Here is a 27526-nt window from a genome sequence, read left to right on the forward strand (position 1 = left end):
TGTATGCTATACCAAGTTTGGGGAATGAGGAGGTTAAAAAAAGATGTCCAGGCCAGGTGTGGTGGCTCACGCCTGTAATCTCAGCACTTTGGGAGGCCGAGGCAGGCGCATCACTTGAGGTCAGGAGTTTGAGACCAGCCTGGCCAACATGGCGAAACCCCGTGTCTACTGAAAATACAGAAATTAGCCAGGTGTGGTGACGCGCGCCTGTAATCCCAGCTACTCGAGAGGCTGAGGTGGGAGAATTGCTTGAACCCGAGAGGCAGTTTTGCAGTGTGCCAAGATGGTGCCACTGCACTCCAGCCTGGGTGACAGAGCAAGACTGTCTCAAAGGAAAAAAAACGTCAGGAAAGAGGAGACAGAGAGATTAGGAAAACAAAACAAAAGGTAGGGAATAGAAAGAGAGGCCAGGGGATGGTGAGAGAGAAAAGGAGAAAAACTAGATACTGGGACACAGGAAAAGATGGACAAACACAGAGGAAGGTCTGGCATACTCCCCAGTTCGTGTGTTAGTTGCAGTAAACAGCTTGTCCCACCCCTGGTGCCCCCTGGACTGTGGGCATTAGAGTAAGTGGTCACTGCCCTTTGAAATCCTTATTAGCTTTCTAGTAGTTTAGGAAAAATTCTTTCTGTGCTCAGAAACAGCTGGCCTGCTTTGATTTTCAAACTTCAAAGCTATTTTTTGAAATAAAGGTTATTTTCTCAAGAACGTCTGAAGGTTTTACACGTGTGTAAAGAAATGACTGGAAGTCTCTGACGTTGCAAAGCTGTCAGATGGCCTTATCTTTGGTCTTTGAGAGATTAGAGCTGTCTTATTCTATAGAGCCTACATGTTACATTTGGAATCAGCGTTTATTTCACTAATTTGAGGGATTTCCCACTGCACCCCCACCCACCCTGCCCCACAATCAAACCTAGTTTGGGGTTCCATTGGATCCCAGTAGAGACCATGTAAAATGGAGGCCACATATACATCTCTAAGGTAAGGAAAAACAGACCAGCATTCACAGCTCTTTAATGATCACTCTTCTCCCATTGAAAGCTGAACTTGTGAATGTCTGCACCTAGCAACCCACTAAGAAAGAAGTTGTTTTCAAGCTGCAGTAACTGTTTTTAGCACTACCATATATGTGCTACTGTACCTTATTCCCAGAATATTTGGGGTTATGTTCTGCTGGTGGCACATTAAAGAAGACAAAATAGAACAGGAAAATGTCCAGAGAAGGTGAAATAAAACAATGAAGAATAGAGAACAAAGCAAAGCTATATAGGGACAAACTAAAATCACTGGCTTCTTGAGTCTGAAAATATGACGACTGAAGGGGAAAAGAAAATAAATGCATACAGGCCAGGCGCAGTGGCTCACACCTGTAATCCCAGCACTTTGGGAGGCTGAGGTGGGCGGATCACCTGAGGTCGGGAGTTCAAGACCAACGTGACCAACATGGAGAAACCCCGTCTCTACTAAAAATACAAAAATCAGCTGGGCATGGTGGCGCATGCCTATAATCCCAGCTACTCGGGAGGCTGAGGCAGAGAGAATCGCTTGAACCTAGGAGGCAGAGGTTGCGGTAAGCTGAGATCGCACCATTGCATTCTAGCCTGGGCAACAAGAGTGAAACTACGTCTCAAAAAAAAAAAAAAAAAAAAAAAAAAAAAAAAAAAAAGAAAAGAAAAAGAAAAAGAAAGAAAAGAAGTGCATACAATATACAATGTGATAGGTATAGTAACCACAATTTACAAGTCCTAGAATACTGGAGTTTGAGGGGTATCCCCTTGAACTTGAAAGAGATGGTTTGGGGTTAGATAAAGGGAGGCCCTACTTTGCATATCAAATACTAAGGAATTTATTTCTCTAAGGGGTTGGGCAGGCCAAAAATAGAAATAGATTCTAAAATGTTTGGGCCCATTTGTGAATGACAGAATCATACTGCGTTATTCTGAGAAGTTCAGATGCATGGGGGCTACCTCTCACTGTGCACACATCTCTGAGTGTGCCTGTCAGCTAGAATCCTGGATGGTGCAGATCATGGGGGCTGCCCCTGGGACCATGTCTCTAAAAGGTCCTTGGTGCTGCCCTCAGAATTAAGAGGATGACTTCTAGGCTATAAGGCTGAAACACTGGGTCAGTATGCACTAGTCAGGAGGTCACCAGGCCACCAGACCAAGTGATACTGCTGTTGCCTCCTCACAGAAGCTAGGCTGCTTCTGAGAGAGCCAGTAGAGATGAATACAGCTCAGCTGGGGACCAGGGAGGAAGAGCTTTGGTTTGGCCCAGCGTGGTTTCAATCTTACATCTGTCTTTATCTATTTCAAAAAGTTTATTTGTTTTAAGTGAAAATTGATTTATTTTTTCTGATTAAAAAATAATTTTTAAAAAGTATTTCGGTGAGTACAGAGAGGTATAAAAAAGAAATGAAAATTACTGTAATACGGCTAATGTTTTGATATAATTCTTACAGACTTTATTCCACATACATATATACACATTAATTTTTTTAAAAATTGGATTGTACTTTACTACTGTCTCATAGTCTGCTTTGTTTTTTACTTAGCAATGTATGATAGGTATCTTTCTATGCACAACTGTGTTTTTAAAAATATTTTTAAATGTCTGCAGATTACTCCATTGTATGGAAACAGCATAGTTCCCATAATAAATCTGCTATTGATGGACATTTGGATTGCTTTTATTTTTATGTTGTTTTTGTTTTTGTTCTTGTTTTGAGACGGGGTTTTGCTCTTTCGCCCAGGCTGGAGTGCAGTGGTGTGATCTTGGCTCACTGCAACCTCTGCCTTCCCGTTTCAAGCGATTCTTGTGCCTCAACCTCCTGAGTAGCTGGGATTACAGGTGCCCACCACCACGCCCAGCTAATTTTTGTGTTTTTAGTAGAGACGGGGTTTCACTATGTTGGCCAGGCTGGTCTCGAACTCCTGACCTCGTGATCCGCCCGCCTCAGCCTCCCAAAGTGCTGGGATTACAGACATGAGCCACCAAGCCCAGCCTTATTTTTTCGTTATTCATAAACAATGCTACTGAAATATACTTATACACACATCTTTGTAGATTGTCATGTTCTTTCCTTGGGAGAAATTGTTAGAGGTGGAGCTGCTAGTTTCTGGCTATTTCAAGTGACCTCCTTGACAATGAGACTGTGCTAATGGCTCTCATTTCTTCAACAGAATAAAAAAGAAATCATAAATTTTAGAGTAATAGGATGTAGGTTGAAGTCCAAGTTTAACATTTTAGTTACAATCTGACTGCCATTTTCCTCATCTGTAAAAGAGAATATTAATGGTAGCTAGCTATAATTAACAGTGGATATTAGTAATCAGAGGATAGTGGTGAAAATGTGATAATGTAAATAAAACATTTACATGTATAAGCCTATAGATTTATTGTTTTTTCTGATTTAAAAAATAATTTTAAAAAGCATTTGGGCAGAGTGCAGAGAGATATAAAAAGGAAATGAAAATTACTGTAATACTACTAATGTTTTGATATAATTCTTACAGACTTTATTCCACATACATATATATGCATTAATTTTTTTAATATATGTGTGAAATAAATGTGATAATGTAAATAAAACATTTATATTTATGGGTCTCAAAAGTGTTAAAACACTTAAATGCTGCAGGGATTCTTTCTTCTCTTTTTTTTTTTTTTTTTTTGAGACAGTCTCAATTTGTCATCCAGGCTGAAGTGCAGTGGCACGATCTTGGCTCACTGCAACCTCCGCCTCCCAGGTTCAAGTGATGCTCGTGCCTCAGCCTCCCAAGTAGCTGGGATTACAGGCGCCTGCCACCATGCCCAGCGAATTTCTGTATTTTTAGTAGAGATGAGGTTTTGCCATGTTGCCCTTCTGACCTCAAGTGATCCACCCGCCTTGGCCACCTAAAGTGCTGGGATTACAGGTGTGAGCCACCGCACCTAGCTGGATTCTTATTTTCTTATTAACATTTTTATGTTGTTAAGAATTAGGCAGCTTTGGAGTGGGTCTCATCTCCTAGATGTCCCCCACACAGACAGGGCCCCCAAAACTCTCAGAGGTCTTGCCATCATCCAGAATAACATTTCTGACTTCTCGGACCGGATTCAACTGCTTTGAGGCGCAGGCGGGCCTCTCAGTCTAGCAGATGTCTGCTGTCACATACCTAAATGGCATTTGGCTCCCCATAGCATTCACCTGGCGATTGTTTGCCATTGTCTACCATACTGGGGAGGAAAGCTTATCATGTTCTCTTCCTTGTTGGGCCCTCTATAAATACACCCAGATTGCGTGGGCCTGAATTGAACACTCTGGCGAGAAACCAACTTTCTCAGGAAGAAGGAGATCAGTTGCATTACAACATAACTTGCAATTCCTTTCCAAACTTCTGGTGCTTTTGCTTTGAAAAAAAAAATAAAAGCTGCTGCTGTTCATTATTGCTAGCCAAAAGCATTTATAGATTATGGACTTTTTTTTTTTTTTCATCTAGAAGGGAGCACATAGCAAGCATGGTGTTCTTTATTAGAGGTTGTGAGACATCCAGCCAAGGACTAACACTCAGAGAGTCCCAGATAAATGCTACTTGGTCTTGATCACTGTCTTTCTCCAGGTCATTTCTTCTATTACTTTCCCTTTAAGACAGAGTCACTAAGACCATAGAAAATAAATCAACCTATAAGAGGAATTCTTAAATTATGTGGAAGATGAGAGTGGGTGGATAGGAAGAAAAAAAAGTGAGGAATTGTGGGGAGAGAAGTACCTCTCCCTCAGAGAAGGTGGCATGGCATAAGTGGGAGTCAGGGAAATATGGGACTTATAAAAGGAAGGCAACACGTCTTTTTGTGGCAGAGAAAAAAGTTACACAAAAAAATTGTTTCTGGATCAACAAAAGAAAATATATAAAGCAAAATATAAATAGAAGTTGAAGACTATAGTACTATAAGAAAACAAAGACCAAAAAAAAAAAAAAAAAAAAAGATTGTGAGTCCCTAGAAGCCAAGGGCAGTGACTATCTCACTGATTTTTCTAGTTCCTGTGCCCAGCACAGGACTGATGGTGAAGCAAAGCAGGTCTGGACTAGGGCAATGACATGGGGACAGAAAAGGATCTCAGAGAGAATTGTACAAAGAATGACCTGAAAGCACTGGTAATCAGCTACATAGAAGACAGTTCAGGCCTAGTGATGTCAGCAGAGAAGTGAGTAGGACATAGTAGGTCCAGGGAATATACTGAAAGTAGACAGGATCACAGACCCATCTGTCCTTCCTCACAGAAGTGATTCCCTTAGGGAAAGCACGAGAAAGCTATGCAATAGGGGCAGGTATGCCAAAGATTTTGATCACTTCATTCACATTTATATCCTGCAAATAAGGAAGTTTCCCAATATCTAGCTATCTATACTCGAGGCATGAATCACCACAGGACTACACTACCCAGGGAGACTGGAGTCTAGATAGAAATACGCACATGAATTGCTGTTTTGGCTCAGCTCTTCAGGCCTCAACAAGCTGAGCTTGGAGTTGAAAGGAGGCAGCCAAGAAAATGAAAGTTGCTATTACTCAGGCTTTGACAGATAAAGTAGGTTTCCCATCTTTGCTCAATACCATATTTTATAGCAACTGAATAGGCAGAGTAGGTGGGGAGTAGGCCAGAGCCTGGGGGCTCTGTCTAAAATAATTCCACTGTATGATAGCCACAGCATAGCCCCCAAGTGAAGGTCAGAAAAGGGCGACTGAACAGGAAGAGAGTTCATGGATTTTTCCAGGTTCTTAGCAAGTTGAGGACCTTCTGAATTGATGTAATGAAGACTTATGGGGAAGCTGTGGTATTATTCCACTGCATTTCTCAGTAAAATAGAGGAAGGGCTATTCCAGATGACTTCTTGAAGAAATAAAATATTCTGTACATACTTGAAAAGCAAAACCCCAAGGTAACATTTTGTAACTTTTTTGATGGCGAAAGGAATCCCCCTACTTTCTTGCCTTCTCTCTGTACCTGCCACTACATTTTGTCCCCGAAATTCATATCTATCCATGTGCAAAATACATTCACCCTGTCCACACAGCTCCAAACTGAGGATAAAGAGGAACAGAATTTTTCACTTATTTATGCAATAAATAGTTATCAGCCACTTATTCTATACCAGGCATTGTTCAAGGAGCTGAAGATACAGTGGTGAGTGGGACAGACAAGGTTAGCCTAACTGAGACATCTGCTCTGTCTTCTCAGCATCTGCTCTGACCAGCAAGGGCACAGCGGTGCTAAGGTGGAGAGAAGAGGCACTGTCATGTACAAGGCAGAGCGTCTTGGTGAAATGTCAGGTCAGCTCCTTGTCAGCACATGCTTGAGTAAAATGAACAAGCGAGGTCTTATATATAACATGTGTAAAGTTCTTGGAGACTGTTCTAGTGAAACAGCACCAGCTATAAGGAGCTGCCATAATTAGAAAGACATAGGAGTTGATAACAAATAGGAAAATGTGTTCTGAGAAGGTATGGAGAAGGCGAACAGTCACTGCTTCCCTCTGGGGCCCCCACTCTTCTTTGTGAGGCTGTCACGAAACACAGTAGTCTCTCCAACACATCTAAGCACCCACAGTGGCAGCTGAAGAAAAACACTATAATCTCTCTCGATCTTTCTCACAGTTTTGGTAATTTTTGAGACTTCAGTGAATGGATGGCACTCAACATTCAACAGCCAAGGAGCTACATTTAATTGGAATTCTGACTAAAAAAAAGTGTGTAACAAATTGATTAAAAGTAATAGTTAACACATTCATCAGGGAATCTAAATACCTCATTGTGAGAACTTCTACTAAAGGTTCAATAAGGGACAAATCGCTGCAGGTACTAGAAATTTCTTTTCATTTTCTACTGTGGGACCTGGAGAAGCTACTGGTCTACTGTGGGAGGGCCGCACCCTACTACCTTCTGCGGAGACCCAAACCACTGCCTGCTCCAGCCTCTCCTATGTCCTGGCTAATGGCCAAAAGATGATTGAGTCAACTTTAGAGACAAAGCGGTTCTCATCTCCTAAACCAAGCTTGTCCAACCTGCAGCTCACGGGCTGCATACAGCCCAGGACGGCAGTGAATGAAGCCCAACGCAAATTTGTGAACTTTCTTAAAATATTATGAGGTTTTTTTTTTTTTGTTTTTTTGTTTTTTTGTTTTTGGCAATTTTTATTTGTAGCTCATCAGTTATCGTTAGTGTTAGTGTATTTTATGTGTGGCCCAAGACAATTCTTCCTCTTCCAATATGGCCCAGGGAAGCCAAAAAATTGGACAGCCCTTCCATTTTCCCATCAGGCAGTGGAAAGGAAGGGTAATGAATTTGAATAACAAGCTTTCCTTCTTTGCCTTGCAAATGCTATCACTTAACTGGACTCCTTGCCTCCAGTTTCTGATCTTTAAAACACTTTTCACGCTGCTGGCAGAGTTAACATTACTGATGTTAACTGATCTGACCATGTCACTCTCATGCTTCAAGCCCTTCATGGGCTCTGCACTGCCACGGAGTAAAGCTCAGATTCCTTAGTATGCTATTCATGGCCCTCCCAAATTTTTTACCACCTTTTCCATCTCATCTTTCACTGTCCACGTCCTCTTCCAATCTGGCTTGTGGCCTCAGCTCCCCAGCCACATAAGGCTATCGATGTACTTTCATGTCTTTGAGCCACTGCTCATGCCATATTCCCCTGCCAGGAAGAGCCTTCCTTCCAATCTCGATCTGTCAAAATTCTCCTCATCTTTCAAAGGCTGGCTTAAAGGCTACCTCCTATTTTTAAAGTCTTGTCTAATTCCCTCGGTAGGAATTAATCCTTCTCTTCTCCGGGCTAGCATAGTACTTGGATTATATTTCTTTTATGACACACTGTGCCTTGGAGTATAGTAATGTAGGCATGTTTTCATCACCCTCATTGAAAGTGCTTAAGTTATCTCTGTATCTTTGTCTATAGCCCCTATGCTCAGTGCTTGGCACAGAGAGCTGCTCAATATTGAATAAATGAATGCAAATGGTGATGACATATGCATATGTGATGAGTGTGTAGGTGGGGGGGGATTCTCTATGTCCTTATCAACAGACCCTATCAAATCCAGCACTACATAAAAAAAAAGGGCATTCAATAAATAACTCCTAATAAATGATGAGGAGATATGTGTGTGTGTGTGTGTGTATTTTACTTTTTATTTTGCCTTGTGAATTTCATTTTTTTTTTTTTTTGAGACGGAGTCTTTCTCTGTCCCCCAGGCTGGAGTGCAGTGGCACGATCTCAGCTCACTGCAACCTCCACCTCCTGGGTTCACGCCATTCTCCTGGCTCAGCCTCCCGAGTAGCTGGGACTACAGGCACCCGCCAACATGCCCAGCTAATTTTTTTTGTATTTTTAGTAGAGACAGGGTTTCACCGTGTTAGCCAGGATGGTCTCGATCTCCTGACCTCGTGATCCGCCCGCCTCGGCCTCCCAAAGTGCTGGGATTACAGGCTTGAGCCACCGCGCCTGGCCATGAATTTCATTTTGAAAAGGAGTCATAGAAGTAATCACGCTTTAAGTGACTTCCAAGAACAACAAACAAGAACAAAGACCATTCGACCAAGTAAAAGCTCAGATCTGAGTTCCATCTCAGTATATTATAATGAAACCTGCAGTTTTAACAATAATTTGGACCATGGGTTATCAGATTGCAATTACTGATCAATCAATTTGTCACACAACAGCTCAGGGAATGACATAACTGAAAAAAGAAATTGGCAATATGAAAATTGCTCCCCACGGGGATACCCTTATCCTATATTTGTGTCTGGCAAACAAAGGCGGCAGCACCACTGGGTTCTGGTCTGGAGATCTTTCAGCTCTGACCGCCTTCGAGCATCCATATGCAGCTATAACAAACTGCCTCTAGCTTGGCTTAATCTTTTGTATTAGCTCATTAATGAGTCTGGATTCCTTCCCCATTTTCCATGGTATCCCAGGCAGGCACAAAGGCTCAGGCAGCAGGGGGCAGCTTTCCTTTTGCCTGACAACAAGTGGTCACTGGTCCCAGTCTGTGGCTAACAAATTCCATAGTTCTTTGAAGGTAGAGCCCATGGTGTAGGTCTGTCCTAGGCTCTGCAATGCAAAAAAGAGCCTTGGGAATTTGGGCCTAGGCAGTGTCACTGGTAACTGTGACATTACCCTAACAGCTGAGAGTGACAGTGTCTCAAGAAAGCTCAGTAGCCACAAGCCCTGTGAATTCTTTCTGCTCTGTTGGCATGTGAAATACACACACACTCACAAACATATTATATGCTGCTCAAAATCATTCTAAATACCTCCTGTGAGACATCGGCCAATAAGGATATCATGTCAACCGGGTTTTAAATATAGGAACCTCTCACCATCTTCAACCAGAGAGCAAAATGCAAAAGGAATGCAGATTAACTTGCCCTGAACTTTATAGCTCTGAAGTCTCTCCACTTGATACCACCCTTCCATGAAAGGTCCTGGTGGGGCTGAAGATTAAAATGGGACTTCTGGATCATGTGGTAAAATCTCTAAGCTGTACTCCAAGGGCAGCCTGCCTATTTATAGAGCCTCCACTTCAGGGCAGAGTTCAAACTTGGGAAAATCTGAAGAACTTGATTTAAACACACACACACACACACACACACACATATATAAAATCATCTTCATTTTCCATTCAGTCACTTTGAGCCAAACTAATCTTTAAATAGTTCAAAAATCTGTTGAAGGTTGGCTAGATACATTTTTCCAAGAATCTTTAGAATTTAGATTATTATATTTAGAATTTTTAAATCATTTAAACAACACTCCAAACTAGAAAAGTTGTAGTCTCTCCATTTCAGAAATTGATAAACTGAGGCACAGAGACTCAAGTCACTTAAAAGGTCACTCTTGACTTGCCCTTATGCTAACTCTTCATATTGTAATAATATGAATAAAAACAGTATCTAGAATTTATTGAGTGCCTACCACATATATTATCCCTAATATTTGTCTTAACTTTTCAAGATAGATGATAGTATACCCATTTCACAGATTAGGAAGCATGAGTATAGGAAAGTTAAGTAATTTGGCCTAAAGCCAAGTTACTACAAAATGACAAATCTGAGAATTAAAAATAGATCTATTTGGCTCTAAAGCCTTTGTTCTTTCCCTTAAACTAAATAATCCAGTGTTTTGGCTCTCAAATGTCTCACTGAGACTCTCAGTCACATACCAGTGATGCTTTACAACTAAAACAGGTAGTACTGGTGTAACAAAAACTCATGTGGAGCAGTGAACATCACAATCCCAAAACAGTCCTTTTTAACCTTTAAACAGGGTGGAGAGTATTTTTCTTTTTTTTTCTTTTGTTTTTTTTGAGACAGAGTCTCGCTCTGTCGCTCAGGCTGGAGTGCAGTGGCGCGATCTTGGCTCACTGCAAGCGGTGGAGAGTATTTTTCTAGTCACTTCCATGTCTCTCCCTCTCCCACCTCAACATACATGTAAATATGCATCCCTCTCTTCCCGTCAAAAATGGCAACAACATCAAGAGAGTTGCTAAATTATCACAATATTTGGGGGATATTGTTTTGGGTCAGTGAAGGTTTCATAGCTGTTTCCATCATAACTGAAAACTAACATGTGTGCTAAGTTGGATTTCCCCTATCATGCTTAGGCACTCATGTTTGTGAATCTACATGTAATACTCACATTTATCCCCATGGGGATATTACCCTGCTAGTTTTCTCCTGTCATTGCAGCCTACTGAGATATTTTTGCATCCCAATTGTGTTATCTATGTATTCACTAACCCCCACCTAGCATCATGCAGTCACTAAATATTAGAAGTATGCCTTCTCTATCTTCAGTTAAGTCACTAGCAAAAACTTTAGGCAATAAGGGGCTAAGCACAAAGTTAATAACTAAAGGCCTCACTCTGGGCTGATATTGATATATTTCATATTTGATAATTAATTAGCTACACATTTATCCAACTAGATGATCAGTTAGCCAATGTTTCTCCTTACTTATTTTAAAACAAATCATAGGAATCTCTGTCAAACACCTTGCTGAAATCTAGACCCAGCATGTCTATGCCATTCCTCTGATCAATAAGGCATGTGCATGCACGCACATATAAGGGGAAATGGCCTGATTAGTTCTGAGTAAGTCCACAGTGGCTACTTGTAACCACCATGGTTGCTTCCAAGAGCTCATGCTCTCCAAGAATCTAATCTAGAATTTCATTAAGATGTGACACCAGACTTTCCGGTTTGTGGCTTCCAGAATCCAATTTCCACCCCTTATTGAAGGTGATGGTAAACAATTGTACCAGTCTTCAGTCTTTTGGCTCTTCACCAATTCTTTGTGATGCTTCAAAGTTTAGTAACAGTGATACCACGATAATAACCATAAGAATCCTCAGTGGCCTTGAATGTAACTAACCTGAACTTGGACCTCATTTCTGTGACATATCAGAAGAGTAATTCTCTTAGCTTTTATTTGGTTTCGTCAGCTGCTTGCCCATAATACAGAACAGATATTACTCTGAGAAGTGATGACTTAGCAAAATAGGGACTATGAAAAAAAATCTAGATCAACTTATTAAACAAGGAAAAGAAGACCATACTTAAGAAATTATCCAATAAGATCCAGTGCATATAAATAATAACGTAATCTTTATTTTGGATATTAATTAGAATTCTGTTGGAGACACTCCACTTAACAGTTGCTACATAAAATCACTGTGGTCACTATCTAAGGAAAGCACATAGTTAGGAGTACAGAATTAATCTCATTATTGTCATTTTACCTACCTTAACTATGTACCAACACTGAGCCCATACAGAATTTGGAAACATTTTTTGCTATGTGTCAAATAAATCTACAGTTGAATGCTAGATCTCAAATAGCCATGGGATTAAAGGACTAAGACCAAACATTTGTTTGGGCCAATTAACACAAGACTGCACCATATAGACAAGCTAGTTCAAGACAACAGAGCTCAGCTCAGCACTTTGTTTTCATTGGATTTTGTTAGAATCCTAATGACATGGGCAAAGAAAACTCATATATGTTGGTCATCAGCTTCAAAGAAGCCACTTCTGGTTCACTAGTACTAGAGCATGGGCCTTTAGCTATCACTTCAATAATGTTACCACCAAGCCATTCACATTCTCCCATTTGGTCTCCATTCTGACCCACAGTTCATTTTAGAAAGTGGCTGATGGGGACTGGAGGGCATGCTGTGACTTCCTTGTGTATTATAGATACTTAGTACCTTCACTGACCACTCAAATTACAACATGGCTCACATGGGATTAAGCCTTTAATGTTGGCTTTAAGGGCATCTAAGATTTTTGTTATTTTTGCAGTTGGACCCCTTTAAGTGAAATCTTACTTAGAAGACCAATATGTGAAGATTTTTTAAAAATGGAGCTGCTCTGGTTAAAATAGGAATGGGGGACTTAGAACAACCTCCACAGCACCTCTCCCACATTCCCTATGGAACACAATCTGAATACACTGCCCTAAACAACTGAGCTATCTGGCACATAAGCCCACTGACTAATATGATGCTAATTTTGTCATTCTGGAAGGAGGAAGGAGGCACGAGATAAATTATTATAAGATGTCCAGGAAGGTGGAGGAGTTGAGATCCAGGGGATGAGACTGAAAGGATGACTGACCCTGAATGAGAACAGGAGCCTGAGTCAGACTCTGTGAGTGGGTAAAAGGCCATGAGCAACAGGTCTTGCTGATTCTGCCTTCCTTTGGTTCAGTGATCCCAGCAGAGACCTTCCCACCCGGTGCAACAACTGCCCAATGAGTTGAATGAGGCAGTTGGGCACTAAGGTATACTTGTTAGGCCCAAAGTTAGTTAATATCCAAAATAAGTGATAAATAATTAGCAAGTTCATGGTTCCTACTGTGCAGCCTTTTGTTCCAAAGATGAACTTCATAAGTATGGGCTTCTGCCATTATTTGGAGTACTTACTGTATAAGAAAATGTGTTTGTGTATTTGCAAGCATGTTTGCATCAAGAGCCTTTGGAAGCAGAGCAAATGGCACTGTAGAATATTAACCTGTTCATTTCCCAGTCCCAGTGTTGTCATTTACTGGCAGTATGACTTTGGACAAGTCATTACCCTCTCTTGCCTTTAACATCCTCTGTAAAATCAAAGGGTTAGACCCTATGATCCTGCACTTATATAATTCTGCCCTTTAGCACAGACACTGGTTAATATTGAATGTGAAAAGTACCTTAAATGAAATCTAAATTCAGAAATAAGTTAAGGGCAGCAAAGGTTAAGTCCTTTGAATTGACTGATCAGTCAATTAATTATATATATATTGAGGGTCTACTTTGTATATGCTACTGTGTTAGGTGCCATGGGATACAAAGAATTAAATGTGTGATTCCACACTTAGGGAGCTTACAGTCTAGAAGCATGATGCATATTCATAAATATATCTCGGTTAATTTCTGAAATAGTATTTGAATACACACACACACACATACACACAGACTGATATACCTCATATAGCAAATGTTTGTAACTGCAAACCTTTTAGGGAACGAGCATTTGTAACTGTTTATTAAAAAATATCAGCCAGGCACGGTGGCTCACACCTGTAATCCCAGCACTTTGGGAGGCCGAGGCAGGCGGATCACCTGAGGTTAGGAGTTCGAGACGAGCCTGGCCAACATGGTGAAACCCTGTCTCTACTAAAAATACAAAAATTAGCTGGGCGTGGTGGTGGGAGCCTGTAATCCCAGCTACTCGGAAGGCTGAGGCAGGAGAATTGCTTGAACCCGGGAGGTGGAGGTTGCAGTGAGCCAAGATCGCGCCACTGCACTCCAGCCTGAGCGACTGAGTGAGATTCCGTCTTAAAAAAAAAAAAAAAAAAAAAAAAGGTGTTGCATTTGGCCAGCAGGTAAATGTAAATAGAATAGAAGACCCTATGAATTTTGTAGAAAATTTAGAAACGTATTTCTAAACTTCATAAACCTGGTAGTCTATATTGTTTGACAGAATTCTCTTTTCATATGTAGAACTTGTCTTTCCATTGCTAACACTTCCAATTAAAAATATCCTATGAAAGAATACAATAATGTAATGAGAAAAGTTCATGTATTTCCCTCCATTGCTCAATCAAGATGACCACAACACTAATACCAACAACATTTTGGCTCGCCATTCCTGATTCATCTTCCATTTCCGAGTAATTTAATTTAATATGCAAGGACTAAAACACATGACCTAATTTAAGTACCTTTAATCCTGTGTATTCTAAATATAGCAAATAGTTCATTTTCAAGAAATTTAGTAAGAAATACTTGGGAATTCTTCTTGGTGCAGTGTTATTAAACTGTATATAGTAATTAAGATATTAAAAACACATGCTCCCCAAAGCCACCAGACACTGTAATTATTTTTCAGGCTATTAGGCAAAGTGACAGAAGACTTTTTAATGATAAATCCGTTTTGGAATATATCAGAGAATTCCCTTTTACTTCATGAAATAATGTTTAACTCCACAGAGTCTAAGTCTTACATTGTCCTTTTGTGACTCAGAAGTCATTCATTGGCTCTTGCTAACATGTCATTGTAGGTACTCTGTCCTTCACACACACACACACACACACGCACGCACACACACACACACACACACACATATTCTGGCTCCGTATGGAAATAAATGGCAATTACTAGAGTTCTGCCATGTCACTTGTATGTGAACAAGTAAGACAGACACTGGGACATAATTCCATTTGGGAAGGTCTTTTATTTAAAGTTGACTTTCAAAAGGTTTCTCCTTTTATTTAGAAATTTGAGATCAATATTGGCTTTTCTAGCAACCACTGCACTAGGCCAGTGTTTTACAACTCTCACTGGTGTTATTGTGAGAAGACTATGAAAACAAGTTACTTGGAGTGTTTTCCACCATGTCTGAGATTCATTTCAAACATTTTTTTTTTAAATCACGTGGTAAGGAATGTCTTGAGTGCTCCTTTGGCACTTAACAGCTTTACTAATTAACTTATTAAAAATTTTAACTTTCTATTTCAAAAGTTAGTGTCTTCATTGCACTAGAGTCTGCCAGGCATCTTAAAAATACTTTTCTGGCGTTTACAGAGGGGGATGGAGTTGGAGACATTTCAGTGTCTGTTCTAGATTTTTTAATTATCTTTGACCATTTAACATCATTCTATGAATTAGGGCTCGCTAAGAGAAAGTTCTTCTGCTATTTATAACTCAAACTCATGCCACAAAGTTCCTCTGTTTCCATACAATGTGGTGGTTAGTTTTCCAAGAATCTCACCAATTGAGATTTTGTAAACAATGTGCTTCATCTTTCATTGTTGCTGATTTTAGAGCTTCGGCCATAGAAATTACCATATTTGGCACTTGAAAATTATCAGACCACAAATTAAGGAGTTTTTGTTTTTTGTATTCTGCACATCTTTTCTATATAGATCTTCCTAATAGGTGTGCCATGTCTTGGTACAAGTAAGGGAAAGTGTACAGAGAATGAAATCAGTAGCTCTGGATTCTAGGTCTAGCTCTACCACTTACTGTATGGAAATCAGTAGACTTCTAATGCCCACAGTTTCTTCATCTGGGAAATGTAAGTAAAAATGCCTGCCTTGCTTTCCTCTCTGAGCGGCTATAAAGATCACGTTATCTAATAGATAGGAAAGAGCTTTGCAAACTGAATTGTGCTATGTAAATATATGGCAGAATTATTATCATTCATATGGAATCACATGGTTAACATGATTAGAAAACAGGTCACCTATCTGGCCCTGGAGGAGGGAAACTTAGGGGTGATAAATGCAAAACTGTTTTTATAGTTTAATGTTTTCGTAGCCTAATGAGAACAAGGCAGAACAGAAGAATTGGGTGGGGGGAAGGGCAAGTTTAAGTTCCATCTGCCCAGGCTGGAAGACTGGTGGGAAGGGAACAACCTTTGAAAAGATGAGAGGTTACAAAGTGGAAAGGGGTGACCTGGGAACAGGGTGTTTTAAAAAGAGTGGCAGAGCAGAGAATAAAGTCACAAGACTTGTTCACAAGAGGGTGCTGGGTTAAAGCCTGACCTTGAGCCACAAATCATGGAATCACACGGCTGGAAGGAATCTTAAGAGGCCATCTTGTCCACTCCCCCACCATTCAGCAGGACATTTCAACCATCCCGAACAGATGAGACTTTATCTAACTTTGAATGAAAAGCTCTGACACCAAATGGGCAGGTATTGACTACTCTGGCTTCAGCTGTTTACAACGGGCAGGAAAACAATTTCTGGTATTTCGTTTGAACCTGAACTGAAATGGGGAAACAACAAATGGATAGATTTTTCCTTGGGAACAATAACTCCTGTAGCAGTTTAGGGACTGCTAAATTAGCACTAACTACATAACTACTCTTAAAGAGAGAGAAAAAGTTAAAAACAAAACTAGATTAGGGGATAAATGGCCCACAGTATTATATGAGTAACGATGTGTTGTGATCATTTTTGGTAATTGTGGAGTCTTCTCTCCATGCAGGAGCCTGGAGCAGAATGACACTAACAAAAACAAAACTTAGTTGCTGTTGTTGTTGTTGTTTTAAAGCAACATGGCCTAGCAAATTCCAGGACTGACACTGAGGACATAAAAGAGTTCAATTCTTCTCCTAACACAAGACAATAAGTCCTCACACAAATTAGAAACTGAAAAGGAAATAAAAAGGTCCTCATTTCTGATCGTGGGAATGTTACACATGAACTCTGCCTTGGAAGGAGGAGGGGAGAACATTCCACACCTGTAGGCCTTCCCAGGAAAGGGGCCTGAGCCTGGCTCTGAATCCATCCCCTCAAGGTTATACCATGGGACTATCAATATGAAAATAATGTTACTTTATTCCCTTAGTGGGTATATTATTTCCAGCGCTATCAACAGTAACCATAACCTGCAAGGAGGCAGCTGAGAATTCCCAGGAAACAAAGTGAAAAGCTATTTTGGGATGTGCTCATAAATGGCCTAGCTATAGTTCATCTGGATGGACACACATGGGGCACACATGCAGAGAGAGACAGAGAGAGAGAGAGAGAAGTATCTCTGTATTTATAAATATGTATGTTGGAGCATGCTCTTGTAGTTTTAATAGATGCAGCACCGAGCAAGGGGCTTAGGAAAATAACATCACATTCTCAGATTCACCACTCAATTACATGTGAACTTGGAAAGTTAACTTGATTCTTCCTCCCTATCACCAAAGCTTTAGGCCTATTTAGTCAGGCATTCAATGAATCCAGATGTTTAGCAGTGTACAGGAAACATCTGGATGATTGAGTTTTCAACTGAACTCACTGGATCTTTTGGCAGTATGTCTATACAGCCATTAATGGCTTTCTGCCTCAGTTTCTCTAACTATAAAAAGGACAAACATTACTTATCCCTTACCTTCCAAAAAACAGTGAAAATGAGATAAGGTTTAAGAGTAATAATGAGTTCTTGAAAAGATTCTGTCACAGTTTTATATCTTATATAATTTCAAGTTGGATTTTTTTCCTAAGCAGTTAGACTTTAGAACATGACATCACTTTGAAATATGGGTAAATGCTATACAAAGACAACACATTATCCTTATCATCATCATCGACATCATCATCATCATCATCATGACTTTCTTCTTTATGACTTACCTAAAGCGTCTCACTTTCAGATCGAATCATGGCCAAAATATAAATTTTATTTAAGGACTGAAAAAATGTGTTTGGGCTATACAAAGCAAAACAGATGAGAAAAAAAATCAATGTGGGTGTTTGGAGTCCAACCAATTTTAACAGCTCAACTGAAACAGGTAAAACTGGTTTATCAATGAGAATTAATTGGCTGCTCAATGGTATTTGTATAGAAACTGAAAATGTTCATACACTTATTCATGGCCAGAGGTAGGAAAAAGGAATTGTAATAGCGACCTTTCTCACTCCATGTACATCTCCCTGTCAGCTGGTTTCAGCTTTTGTGGCTGAAAGTTAGAGGAGAGGAAAAGAAGGAGACAATACGGGAGAGAAAGAAGAGATGCATCAAAGGGATCTACAAACATACAAAACTGGGGGAGAAGAATTCGACTGGCAGAAAGTACTGGAACTCCCTTTCAAACTCAAGTCCTGCCTATAGAGAAAATCCTAAACACAGTCCTCACAACTAACTGCCATATATTAAGTGCCTGTCATGCACATGCAATTACATATATCTATGTGTACATATTATATATATGTACATAACAGATATACACTGGAGTTTTTGATATCTTTACCATAATACACATGAGAGAACTAAAGCTCAGAGAGGTTAACTGATTTACCCAAAGTTATGTGCCTAGTAAAATCTATAACTGAATTCAGATCCATTTGGATACAAAGCCCAAATTCTTTCTACTGTGCCCAAAGCCTTTGCTGAAAGGGCTTGCTATAAATATTTTTTAGTGACTGCCTGATCATATAGAAGCCCATGTCTGAGGCAGCTTTCCCATTTTCTAGGGTGGGATCCTCCCACAAGTCTTCACGCGATCTTTCTTATGACTGCCCCTCCCTTGCTTGTCTTTACCTATTCAAACCCTACTCATTGCTTATGGCAGATCTTAACACTTGCCCCTCTCTGCAATCTTCCCACTAGCCTAATCATACCACCCAAAACCGATGAGCAGCATTCCTCTTCAGGCTCTGCATCACAGGCTGCCCTTTATCTTTATTTAACCACTTTTTATGCTTATGCTTCCTCTCCCAAGGACACTGTGAGGACAGAGGACTAGACTTTCTTTGAACCCCCAAAGTCCCTGGCATCTGGCTGAGTACACAGTAGGTAATCCTTAAGGTCTGTTGACACAAGGGACCTGTTGACAATATTCCTTATTTAGGATTAGGGACACAGTGATGGAAACAGAGATTTTGGCCTCACCAGTGTTGGGGTCTAACCAGTTGAACATAGCCACCTAGACACATTTTGGTTTGAGATAATTTGTACCACTGTCCCCAAGTGAAGCATATCATGCCCTCAACTCAGCAGTAAGTGTTTTACGTTGTTTGTGCTCTGATCCCCTCAGAGATGCATTTTGAAATCATCACACTATATCTAGCAAGGCTTGATAGAACCTAGTGAAGTTGTACTTTCACACACAAAAGAAAGGCTCGGTTAGGTAGACACTGCCATTATCATGTGCTCAGCAGCACTAACAGCTATTTATTAAGTGCTCACTGAGTACAGAGCACCTTATTAGGCACCAGAGGAGTTTATACCCAAGCATGTTGTCAATACTTTCACAATGCCAATTGCAGTGAAAAGCATACTACTCTTAGAAAGCCCTTCTAAGTATTTTCTAAGACCCACAAAAATTTCACTGCTAAAATCCATATTTTAAAAACTCATGCCAATGTCTTTGTATTAAAACCTCTGTTCTTGCATAAGGATTTCAGTTTCATTAAGTTCTTCCTAAACTACAAATAGAAGTCAGTGATGCCAGAGTCCTCCCACCCATGGATCATGGGGCAGGAACACTGTCACTCTGGTATATGCATTTTTGGTGGCATTTTTATTGTGGCCACAAAGCAATCATAAGCAGATGGTACAACTAACTTCTATTTGTGTCTTGTTACTAAACTTCTTATGAGAGGAAAAACTATGTGTACAGGTCAAGGGAATCTGTGGGTGTCTCTGTGCATGGCAGTGAGTCAGAAGCTGGCAAGGATGCAGTGAAATTGGACCTCTTCTGTCTTGTTGGTGGCAGTGAAAACTGATACATTCTCATTGAAGAGCAATTTGGACACATGCATTTAAATTGCTCATATCCTTTGACCCAATAACTTTAGCATGTTAAGAAAATAAGCTAAGATCAGGATAAAGCACTATATATGAGGAGGTACCTTTATTTATGATGGCAAAAAATTTGAAGCAACCTGTATATCCAGCAAAAGCATGCTGATTAATTATGATGAATACTCAACAGAATATTATGCAGCCATGACAAATAATTAATATAAAGATTTGTGGGGACCAGGCATGGTGGCTCACACCTGTAGTCCTAGCACTTTGCGGGGCCAATGCAGGAGGATTGCTTGAGCCCAGAAGTTCGAGACCAGCCTAGGCAACATAGTGAGACCTCACCTCTATAAAAAAATTAAAAATTAGCCAGGTATGGTGGTGCATGCCGATAGTACCAGCTACTCAGGAGGCTGAGACATGAGAATATCTTGAGCCCAGGAGGTCAAGACTGCAGTAAGCCATGATTGTGCCACTGAGCTCCAGCCTGGGCAACAGAGCAAGACCGTGTCTCAAAACAATACAAAACAAAACAATACAACAATAACAAAAAGATCTGTGACAACATGGAAAAGTGTTTCCAAGATAGTGTTAATTTTCAGAACTACAAATCACTTGTGGATTTCTAATTATGGAAAAAGTCTGTGTGAGTGTGCCTTTCTGGACAAATATTAGAAGAGAACATGTAGAGTAGTGGGATTGCGAGAAATATTTTTCCCTCTATTTTCCAAGCTATCCTTCATATTGCAATATTGTCTTTATAATTTAAAAGTGGGGTGAAAAATGAAGGCCAGAAGTCCTTTTTAGCAGAGACTATTTGAAGAAAATAATAGCGTCTTTCCTAAAAGCCCAAGAATATAGTTTGAACAGTAGAAGCTGGCTGTCTCTCCCTCTCTCTCTGTCTCTCTCTCTCTCTCTCCCCCCTCCTCCTCTCTCTCTCCCCCCTCCTCCTCTCTCTCTGTTATTTCTACTTTTTATTATTATTTTTTTACATTCCACATACCTGGTTAATGTGCTTCAGTTTGTCAATAATTTGACTGACCACTGGCTCAGGGCCCTTCATTTTCAGCTCATGGAGATTGAACTGGTTTTTCATTCCATTCCTTGCCGCCTTTTGGCTGTATCTGTAAAGGTGAAGGTAAAGAAAAGGTTTGTCAAAGAAAGTCCCAAACAAAGGAAAAGCTGACTGTATTTGGCATCAACAGTCAGGCTGACCACAAGCTCATGAGACAACCTCGTGGTGCAAAAGTAGACCACTCCACATAGTGTCTATTTACAGTAAAAAAACATTCATTCAACAATCAACAAATATATTCAACATCCTTTTTTTTCCCTAGATGTTGGGAATACAACAATGAACAAGACAGACAAGGTCTGTGTGCCCTTATCGTGCTCTCAGTCAAGTGGTGAGTCTAGAAGAGTAAGGGCCAATGACCAGGCAGAGTGATTAGAGCTGTGCTAGGGAAGGTTCAAGGTCATGACAGTGAAGCACACAGAATGAACCTTCACTGTGTGTGAGCCTTCTACTCATTTGAAGGAGAAAGATTCTTCCATGTTCTTTACCTCTTCCTTCTCCTCTTCTTCCTCCTCCCACCATTTCCTATAGGCTCTGGAGCTGGGTATCTATTCAGGAGACTTTCTCAAATCACTTGCACCATAAATTACACCTGTCAGCTTCCCTCTGCATTCTCCATGAGAGGAGAGAACACCAGCCCAAGGGAAGATTTTAATGTGCTCCTGTAGGATAAACCATAGGCTTTACTCCAAAATTGAAGTTTCTTTCTTTTTTTTTTTTTTTCTTGAGACGGAGTCTGGCTCTGTCGCCCAGGCTGGAGTGCAGTGGCGCAATCTTGGCTCACTGCAAGCTCCGCCTCCCGGGTTCATGCCATTCTCCTGCCTCAGCCTCTCCGAGTAGCTGGGACTACAGGCGCCCGCCACCACGCCCAGCTAATTTTTTGTATTTTTAGTAGAGACGGGGTTTCACCGTGGTCTCGATCTCCTGACCTCGGCCTCCCAAAGTGCTGGGATTACAAGCGTGAGCCACCGCGCCTGGCCCAGAATTGAAGTTTCAAGGTAACAATGGACATCCTCACCATCACGAGAAGGGTAACTATTTAAAGTACTAGGCAATTCTGCCTTCCAGTGTGGGGTTTTGCCAACTTCAACTGGGACAGTGATTCACAAATGAGGTGGTTTCCTTATTGGTTCCAGACCTCTACATAGAATTATTCCTCATTTTGCGAAACAAAGCAAACAAGAAACAGATTTCATTTATTCCTTTTGCTTTCATCATGTGGAAATACCAGAACACCATTGCCAAAGAGAGAAAAAGGTTTTGAGCTCTTTTTTACTTGCTCCTGATCCTGATAATGGAATGCTTTCTTAAAGAAATGAAAAGATTCCCAGGGCTTTTGCTCTTTCATTATATACTTTTTTTTTTTCAATTACAATAGGGTAGCCAGGGTTATAAGAGCAAAATTGATATCTATAATTCATATTTTTAATTACAAAATAATAATGTTCATTGTAAACAATTCAAGAAGTACAAAAATAAACAAGGCATAAAGTAAAAGTTGCCCCATCAATCTGTCTTTCCAAGAGTGGACCATGGTCAACAGTTTGATATACATGTAGAGGTTTTCACCTACATATACTAATAGGTAATTTTAACCAAAATTGGAATGATACTACTCATACTGATTTGCAACTTTGTATCACTTATAATATATATACTTTGGACTGGACTTGTAATCCCAGCACTTTGGGAGGCCAAGGCGGGCGGATTACTTGAGCCCAGGAGTTTGAGAACAGCCTGGGCAACATGGTGAAACCCCATCTCTACAAAAAATACAAAAAATTAGCTGGGCATTTTAGTAGTGACGGGGTTTCGCCATGTTGGTCAGGCTGGTCTTGAACTCTTGACCTCAGGTGATCCATCCACCTCGGCCTCCCAAAGTGCCGGGATTACAGGTGTGAGCCACCAAGTCTGGCCAATTTTTTGTAAAGGCAGGGTCTCCCTATGTTGCCCAGACTGGTCTCAAACACCTGGGCTCAAGTGATCCTCCTGCCTCAGCCTCCCAAAGTGCTGAGATTACGGGCATGAGCCACGGTGCCCAGCACTTTTTTCTTTTGAATTATGACTCTCACATGATTTTCACTGCCACAGGTGGGGGTCCTCTGAGGTAGTTTGTGTGTTATCTCCACAGGGTGATAGGCTGTGTTCTGGAAGTATGTTCAGGACTTGAATTTCAATTTTCAGTCACTCTCACTGGGTTCCCAAACCAGCCTAGTTTGGGACAAGAGATTACGAAACACTCTTTAGAAACACTAACTTGTCTCAACTAAAATAGGGAGTGAATGAACCTGGCATACTAAAGTGTTAATAATGACAAACTGAAAAATATAAAGTAACCACAAAATAATGAGGCAATCTTGATGGAATGGGCACATGTACCTGTATGCCTCATTTTATGCAATGTAGGTATTTCAAACAAGTTGTGTGTGAAATGAATTTCTGTGATCTGAATATTCTAAACAGGCCAAAGAAGCCTTGTTATTTAAAGAAATTCCGTAAGCAAATCTTTTTAACTGAAAAAATAAGGAAACTCCTGTTTCAGAAATCATTTAGTATATTTTGCTTAAAGTGAGGCACACTTATATTAAACTAAGGAAAAAAATCAGTGAATCAGGTTCTACTGTTTACATTATGTATGATTTCCAACGAGATAAGATAATGAAAAGTGAAGATGCCTAAACTGACTTGTGTTTAATTCGGCACATAGCTCAATCTACCAACAAAGAGTTTTCATTTGGCATTTGCAAACAGATTATCATTTAGATAGCACCACCAAAGCAGCTTCAATGTTGCAACTTGAACATCTTTAAAGAGATCAAAATTTTATTTTAGGAATCAATTAGGTATCCACTTAAGGTAGACATTAAGCATTTCTAATTAATTGATTCTAAATGATCATTTTTTAAAGCACAATCAAACTGTTTTGGTCCTATAAAAAATATGGCAGTTAACTGCGGCTTAAAAAAGCTGGACTACATTTTAATGTTCAAAGTAGAAGTTAAATATTTTGTAAAATGATAGTAATGACCAAAAAAAAGAAACTACATTTATGGTTTAATGCCTCTATAATCTTGTTTATATCACCAAATACAAGTCACAACTGTCAAAAACAGCTACCAGCTACCAAATTGTTGGATGTTATGCTTGAGAAATGAGGGAAAGGAACACTTTTTGTATTTTTCTGGCTTTTGTCTCTGATAAGAAAGTGGAAACTTTGACAAAAATATTGAGTTGCAGTATTTTAATACAAAAAACAGAACTGCTTAAAATAAAGCAGTTAAGAAACCGAACCACTCAAAAAAAAAAAAAAAATTAGCCGGGCGTAGTGGTGCACACCTTTGGAGGCTGAAGTGTTGAGCCCGGGAGGTCAAGGCTGCAGTGAGCTGTGATCACACCACTGTGCTCTAGCCTGGGTGACAGAGTGAGACCCTGTCTCAAAACAAAAACTAAAACTAAATATATACTTTGGACATATTTTCATGTTAGAACACATGGAACTGCCTTGTTCTTATTCCTCTGTATGGCTCAGTAATAACTTCTTTATCCAATACCTTACTGATTAACAATAATTTGTAATATTTTGTCAATATAAACAATGCTGCAGAGAACATCCTTGTATACTGATTTTCACACACTGGCATTTATATCTATAAAGGATAAATTCGTAGATTTTGAGTCAATTTATATTTCTAATCCCAAATTATGAAGTACAAAGAATAATTAACACTACCATATTTTTGCACAGCACTTTACAAAGCAGTTTCATATCACTCAGCTCATTTGAGCTTCTCAACCACACTGTGAAGTTGAGAGGTAGATAGGGCATTAGCTCTTTATTACTGAAAATTAGATAGGGCATTATTTCTTTATTACTGAAAATTTCACAACTTCAGAAGATACTAATCTCATTCTATTAGATGTCCCCATCCATGATACAATGTATCTGCCAATATTAAGGACATACTTTGAAAAACATGCATGCTAACAGAGGAGGTCAGGAAATCTAGTTCTGACGTTCATAATTAAAAGTCATCTTCTGAGAAGGAAAATATTTTGTAGCAAAGATGCTGAAGAGCACATGTGATTTCATTTCTTCTAAAATGATAGCTTAACACATTCAGATTATTTAACTTTAAAAGTTAATTCATGAATACACAGATCACCAATCTTCAAATACCAATTGCCTTTGGGGGCTGTTTTTAAGAGACATAAAGGAACATTCTTTATCTGGTGGGAATCAGCTCACTACTAGCCTCCTCTTTTATGTTCATATAATGCGGTCTGTTTAAATATCATCCACCTTCTGATGATACTACCAACTCCATCTTCTCTTCTTTAACTCCTACTGATGCCTGAAGCAGAGACCCTATTTCCAGATAAAGAGGTAAGGCTCATTATAAATCTTCTGAAATGAACTTCAGGAATGTGTCCCTAGAGACATATCCTTGGTCTTTTTCATATCAAAGCTTGCCAACCACTTTTATGTCCACTCCTATAAAACAAGCGTCTTCCTGAAGCTTCTTATCCTCATTGGAATAGTGTAAAGACATTTGCCAACTTAGTGATTTTGCCCTGTACTCCAGCTTCCAAAACTATTATAAATATTAAATCAAATTAATCCCACAGCTGATCCTTTGTGGTCCTGCTGTATTATTTTCTGCCATTCAGAAAAGTGCCCCTTTAGCTATGTATTTTTTAAAATTTCTTATCTCCCAGCCATGGATAAAGTGCCAGGACTAAACACTGCTCCCTGATCCCATGGTGACTCCATTTTTAAAAGACAGTTTTGGGTTTAAAAGCTTGCCAAACTTTTTGAAAGTTGAAATAGCATCTACTGTTCTGCTCTATCCATGTGCTATTTAAATCCTCAAAGGACTCTAGCAAATTAAGCATGGTTTCTGGTTACAGAAGTGTTGGGAATAGCTGCCCTGTGGCTTAGGCCTAAAACTTGCCATTTTTGCATCTACTTCACAGGGCAGTAACCAAAAGTTCTGGTCCAACTGATGCCTATAGTTGCTTAAGTTTAGTGGCACTATTTAAAAACTCTGTGTTCTTGCACTATCCTTTAGGTATCTTGATACCTCTCTCACAGCTCTCAATACTTTTTTCTGTTTCTCATGTCTCTATCCTTTGCTCCTTAGCCAGAAAAAATATTGAACCAAATTTTAAAAGTAATGAGTGTTAGAATAAAATACTATGAGCACATTAATAGGGCAAAGTAGATCTGTATGTGTTGATATGGAATCAAGTACGAGATACATTATAACACATACAAATAGCAGCATCTGCAGTGAAAATGGGTCTACATTTGCATTACTCTTATATACTCTATACATGTTCAAATATGCCCAGAAAAATTTTAGATGGCTATATAAGAAAAGGATAAGAGCAGTCACTTTCAGTGAGTGAGAATAGGGAGATGCTAGTGAAATCTCATTTTTTTATATCCTTCTATATTTTAAAATATTTTTTACCATGACCATTTTTAATCTTTATAATAGTTTAATATGTAATGAATGAGATTTTATATTGCAGTTAATTAAAGTGTTTTTCCAGCTTTCTTGAGGTAGAATTGATAAAAGTTAAATACATGTACACTTCCAATGTGATGTTTTGATCTATGTACTCATTGTTAAACGATTATGCCAAACCAGCTAATTAACCTATTCATCACCTCACATAATTATCTCTATTTTTGTGGTGAGAACATTTAAGAACTACTCTTTTAGTGAATCTCAAATATATGATATAGTATTCTTTAATATAGTCACCATATTATACATTATATTCCCAGACAGTTGTTTTAAAGGCAAAAGAGAACAAAACAAAAGAAAAACAAAAAGTGGGCCTGACTCAGATGCACATCTCAGGGCCTCTGGGAAATCCTTCCTGCTAATAAGAGTTATGTTGGCCATCACCAATGTCCTTCCTTAAAGGTGCTTTCTTATGACAGAACACATATTTGGGGCAATGTTCACAATGTCACCCTTGAGTTCCTTCAAACCTTAGGTGGTTGACATCAGGTCACCAAGTCAACTTTGTTAGGTTAAATATAGCCCATATTGGCTGGGTGTGGTGGCTCATGCCTCTAATCCCAGTACTTCGGGAGGTCAAGGTGGGCAGATTGTTTGAGTCCAGGAGTTTGAGACCCGCCTGGGCGACATGGTGAAGGCTCATCTCCACAAAAGACACAAAAATGAGCCAGGCATGTTGCCGTGTGCACGTAGTCCCAGGCCCAGCTACCCAGGAGGCTCAGGTGGGAGGATCACTTAAGCCTGGGAGGTGGGGGTTGCAGTGAGCGGAGATCACACCACTGCACTCCAGCCTGGATGACAGAGTGAAACCTTCTCTCACTTGCTCTCTCTCTATATATATGTATATATATTTTCTTTTCTTTTCTTTTCTTTCTTTTTTTTTGAGATGGAGTCTCACTCTGTCGCCCAGGCTGGAGTGCAATGGTGCAATCTCGGCTCACTGCAACCTCCGCCTCCTGGGTTCACGTCATTCTGCTGGGACTACAGGCGCCCCGCCACCACACCCGGCTAAATTTTTTGTATTTTTAGTAGAGACGGGGTTTGCACCGTGTTAGCCAGGATGGTCTTGATCTCCCGACTTCATGATCTGCCTGCCCACTTCAGCCTCCCAAAATGCTGGGATTATAGGCATGA

General features: G+C 39.9%; 1 protein-coding gene across 3 annotated transcripts in view; it reads right to left on the minus strand.

The window, feature by feature from the left end:
* The window catches only part of GPC3 (glypican 3), a 467577-nt gene that overhangs the window by 109393 nt on the left and 330658 nt on the right, over positions 1-27526 (minus strand). For all 3 annotated transcript variants that reach the window (XM_003272634.4, XM_003272633.4, XM_003272635.4), the window contains one exon: positions 20787-20907. In XM_003272634.4, the coding sequence (XP_003272682.1) occupies positions 20787-20907 (121 nt within the window). The remainder of the gene's footprint in view (positions 1-20786; positions 20908-27526) is intronic.

This window comes from Nomascus leucogenys, chromosome X (genome assembly GCF_006542625.1).
Source record: "Nomascus leucogenys isolate Asia chromosome X, Asia_NLE_v1, whole genome shotgun sequence".
Lineage (NCBI taxonomy): Eukaryota > Metazoa > Chordata > Mammalia > Primates > Hylobatidae > Nomascus > Nomascus leucogenys.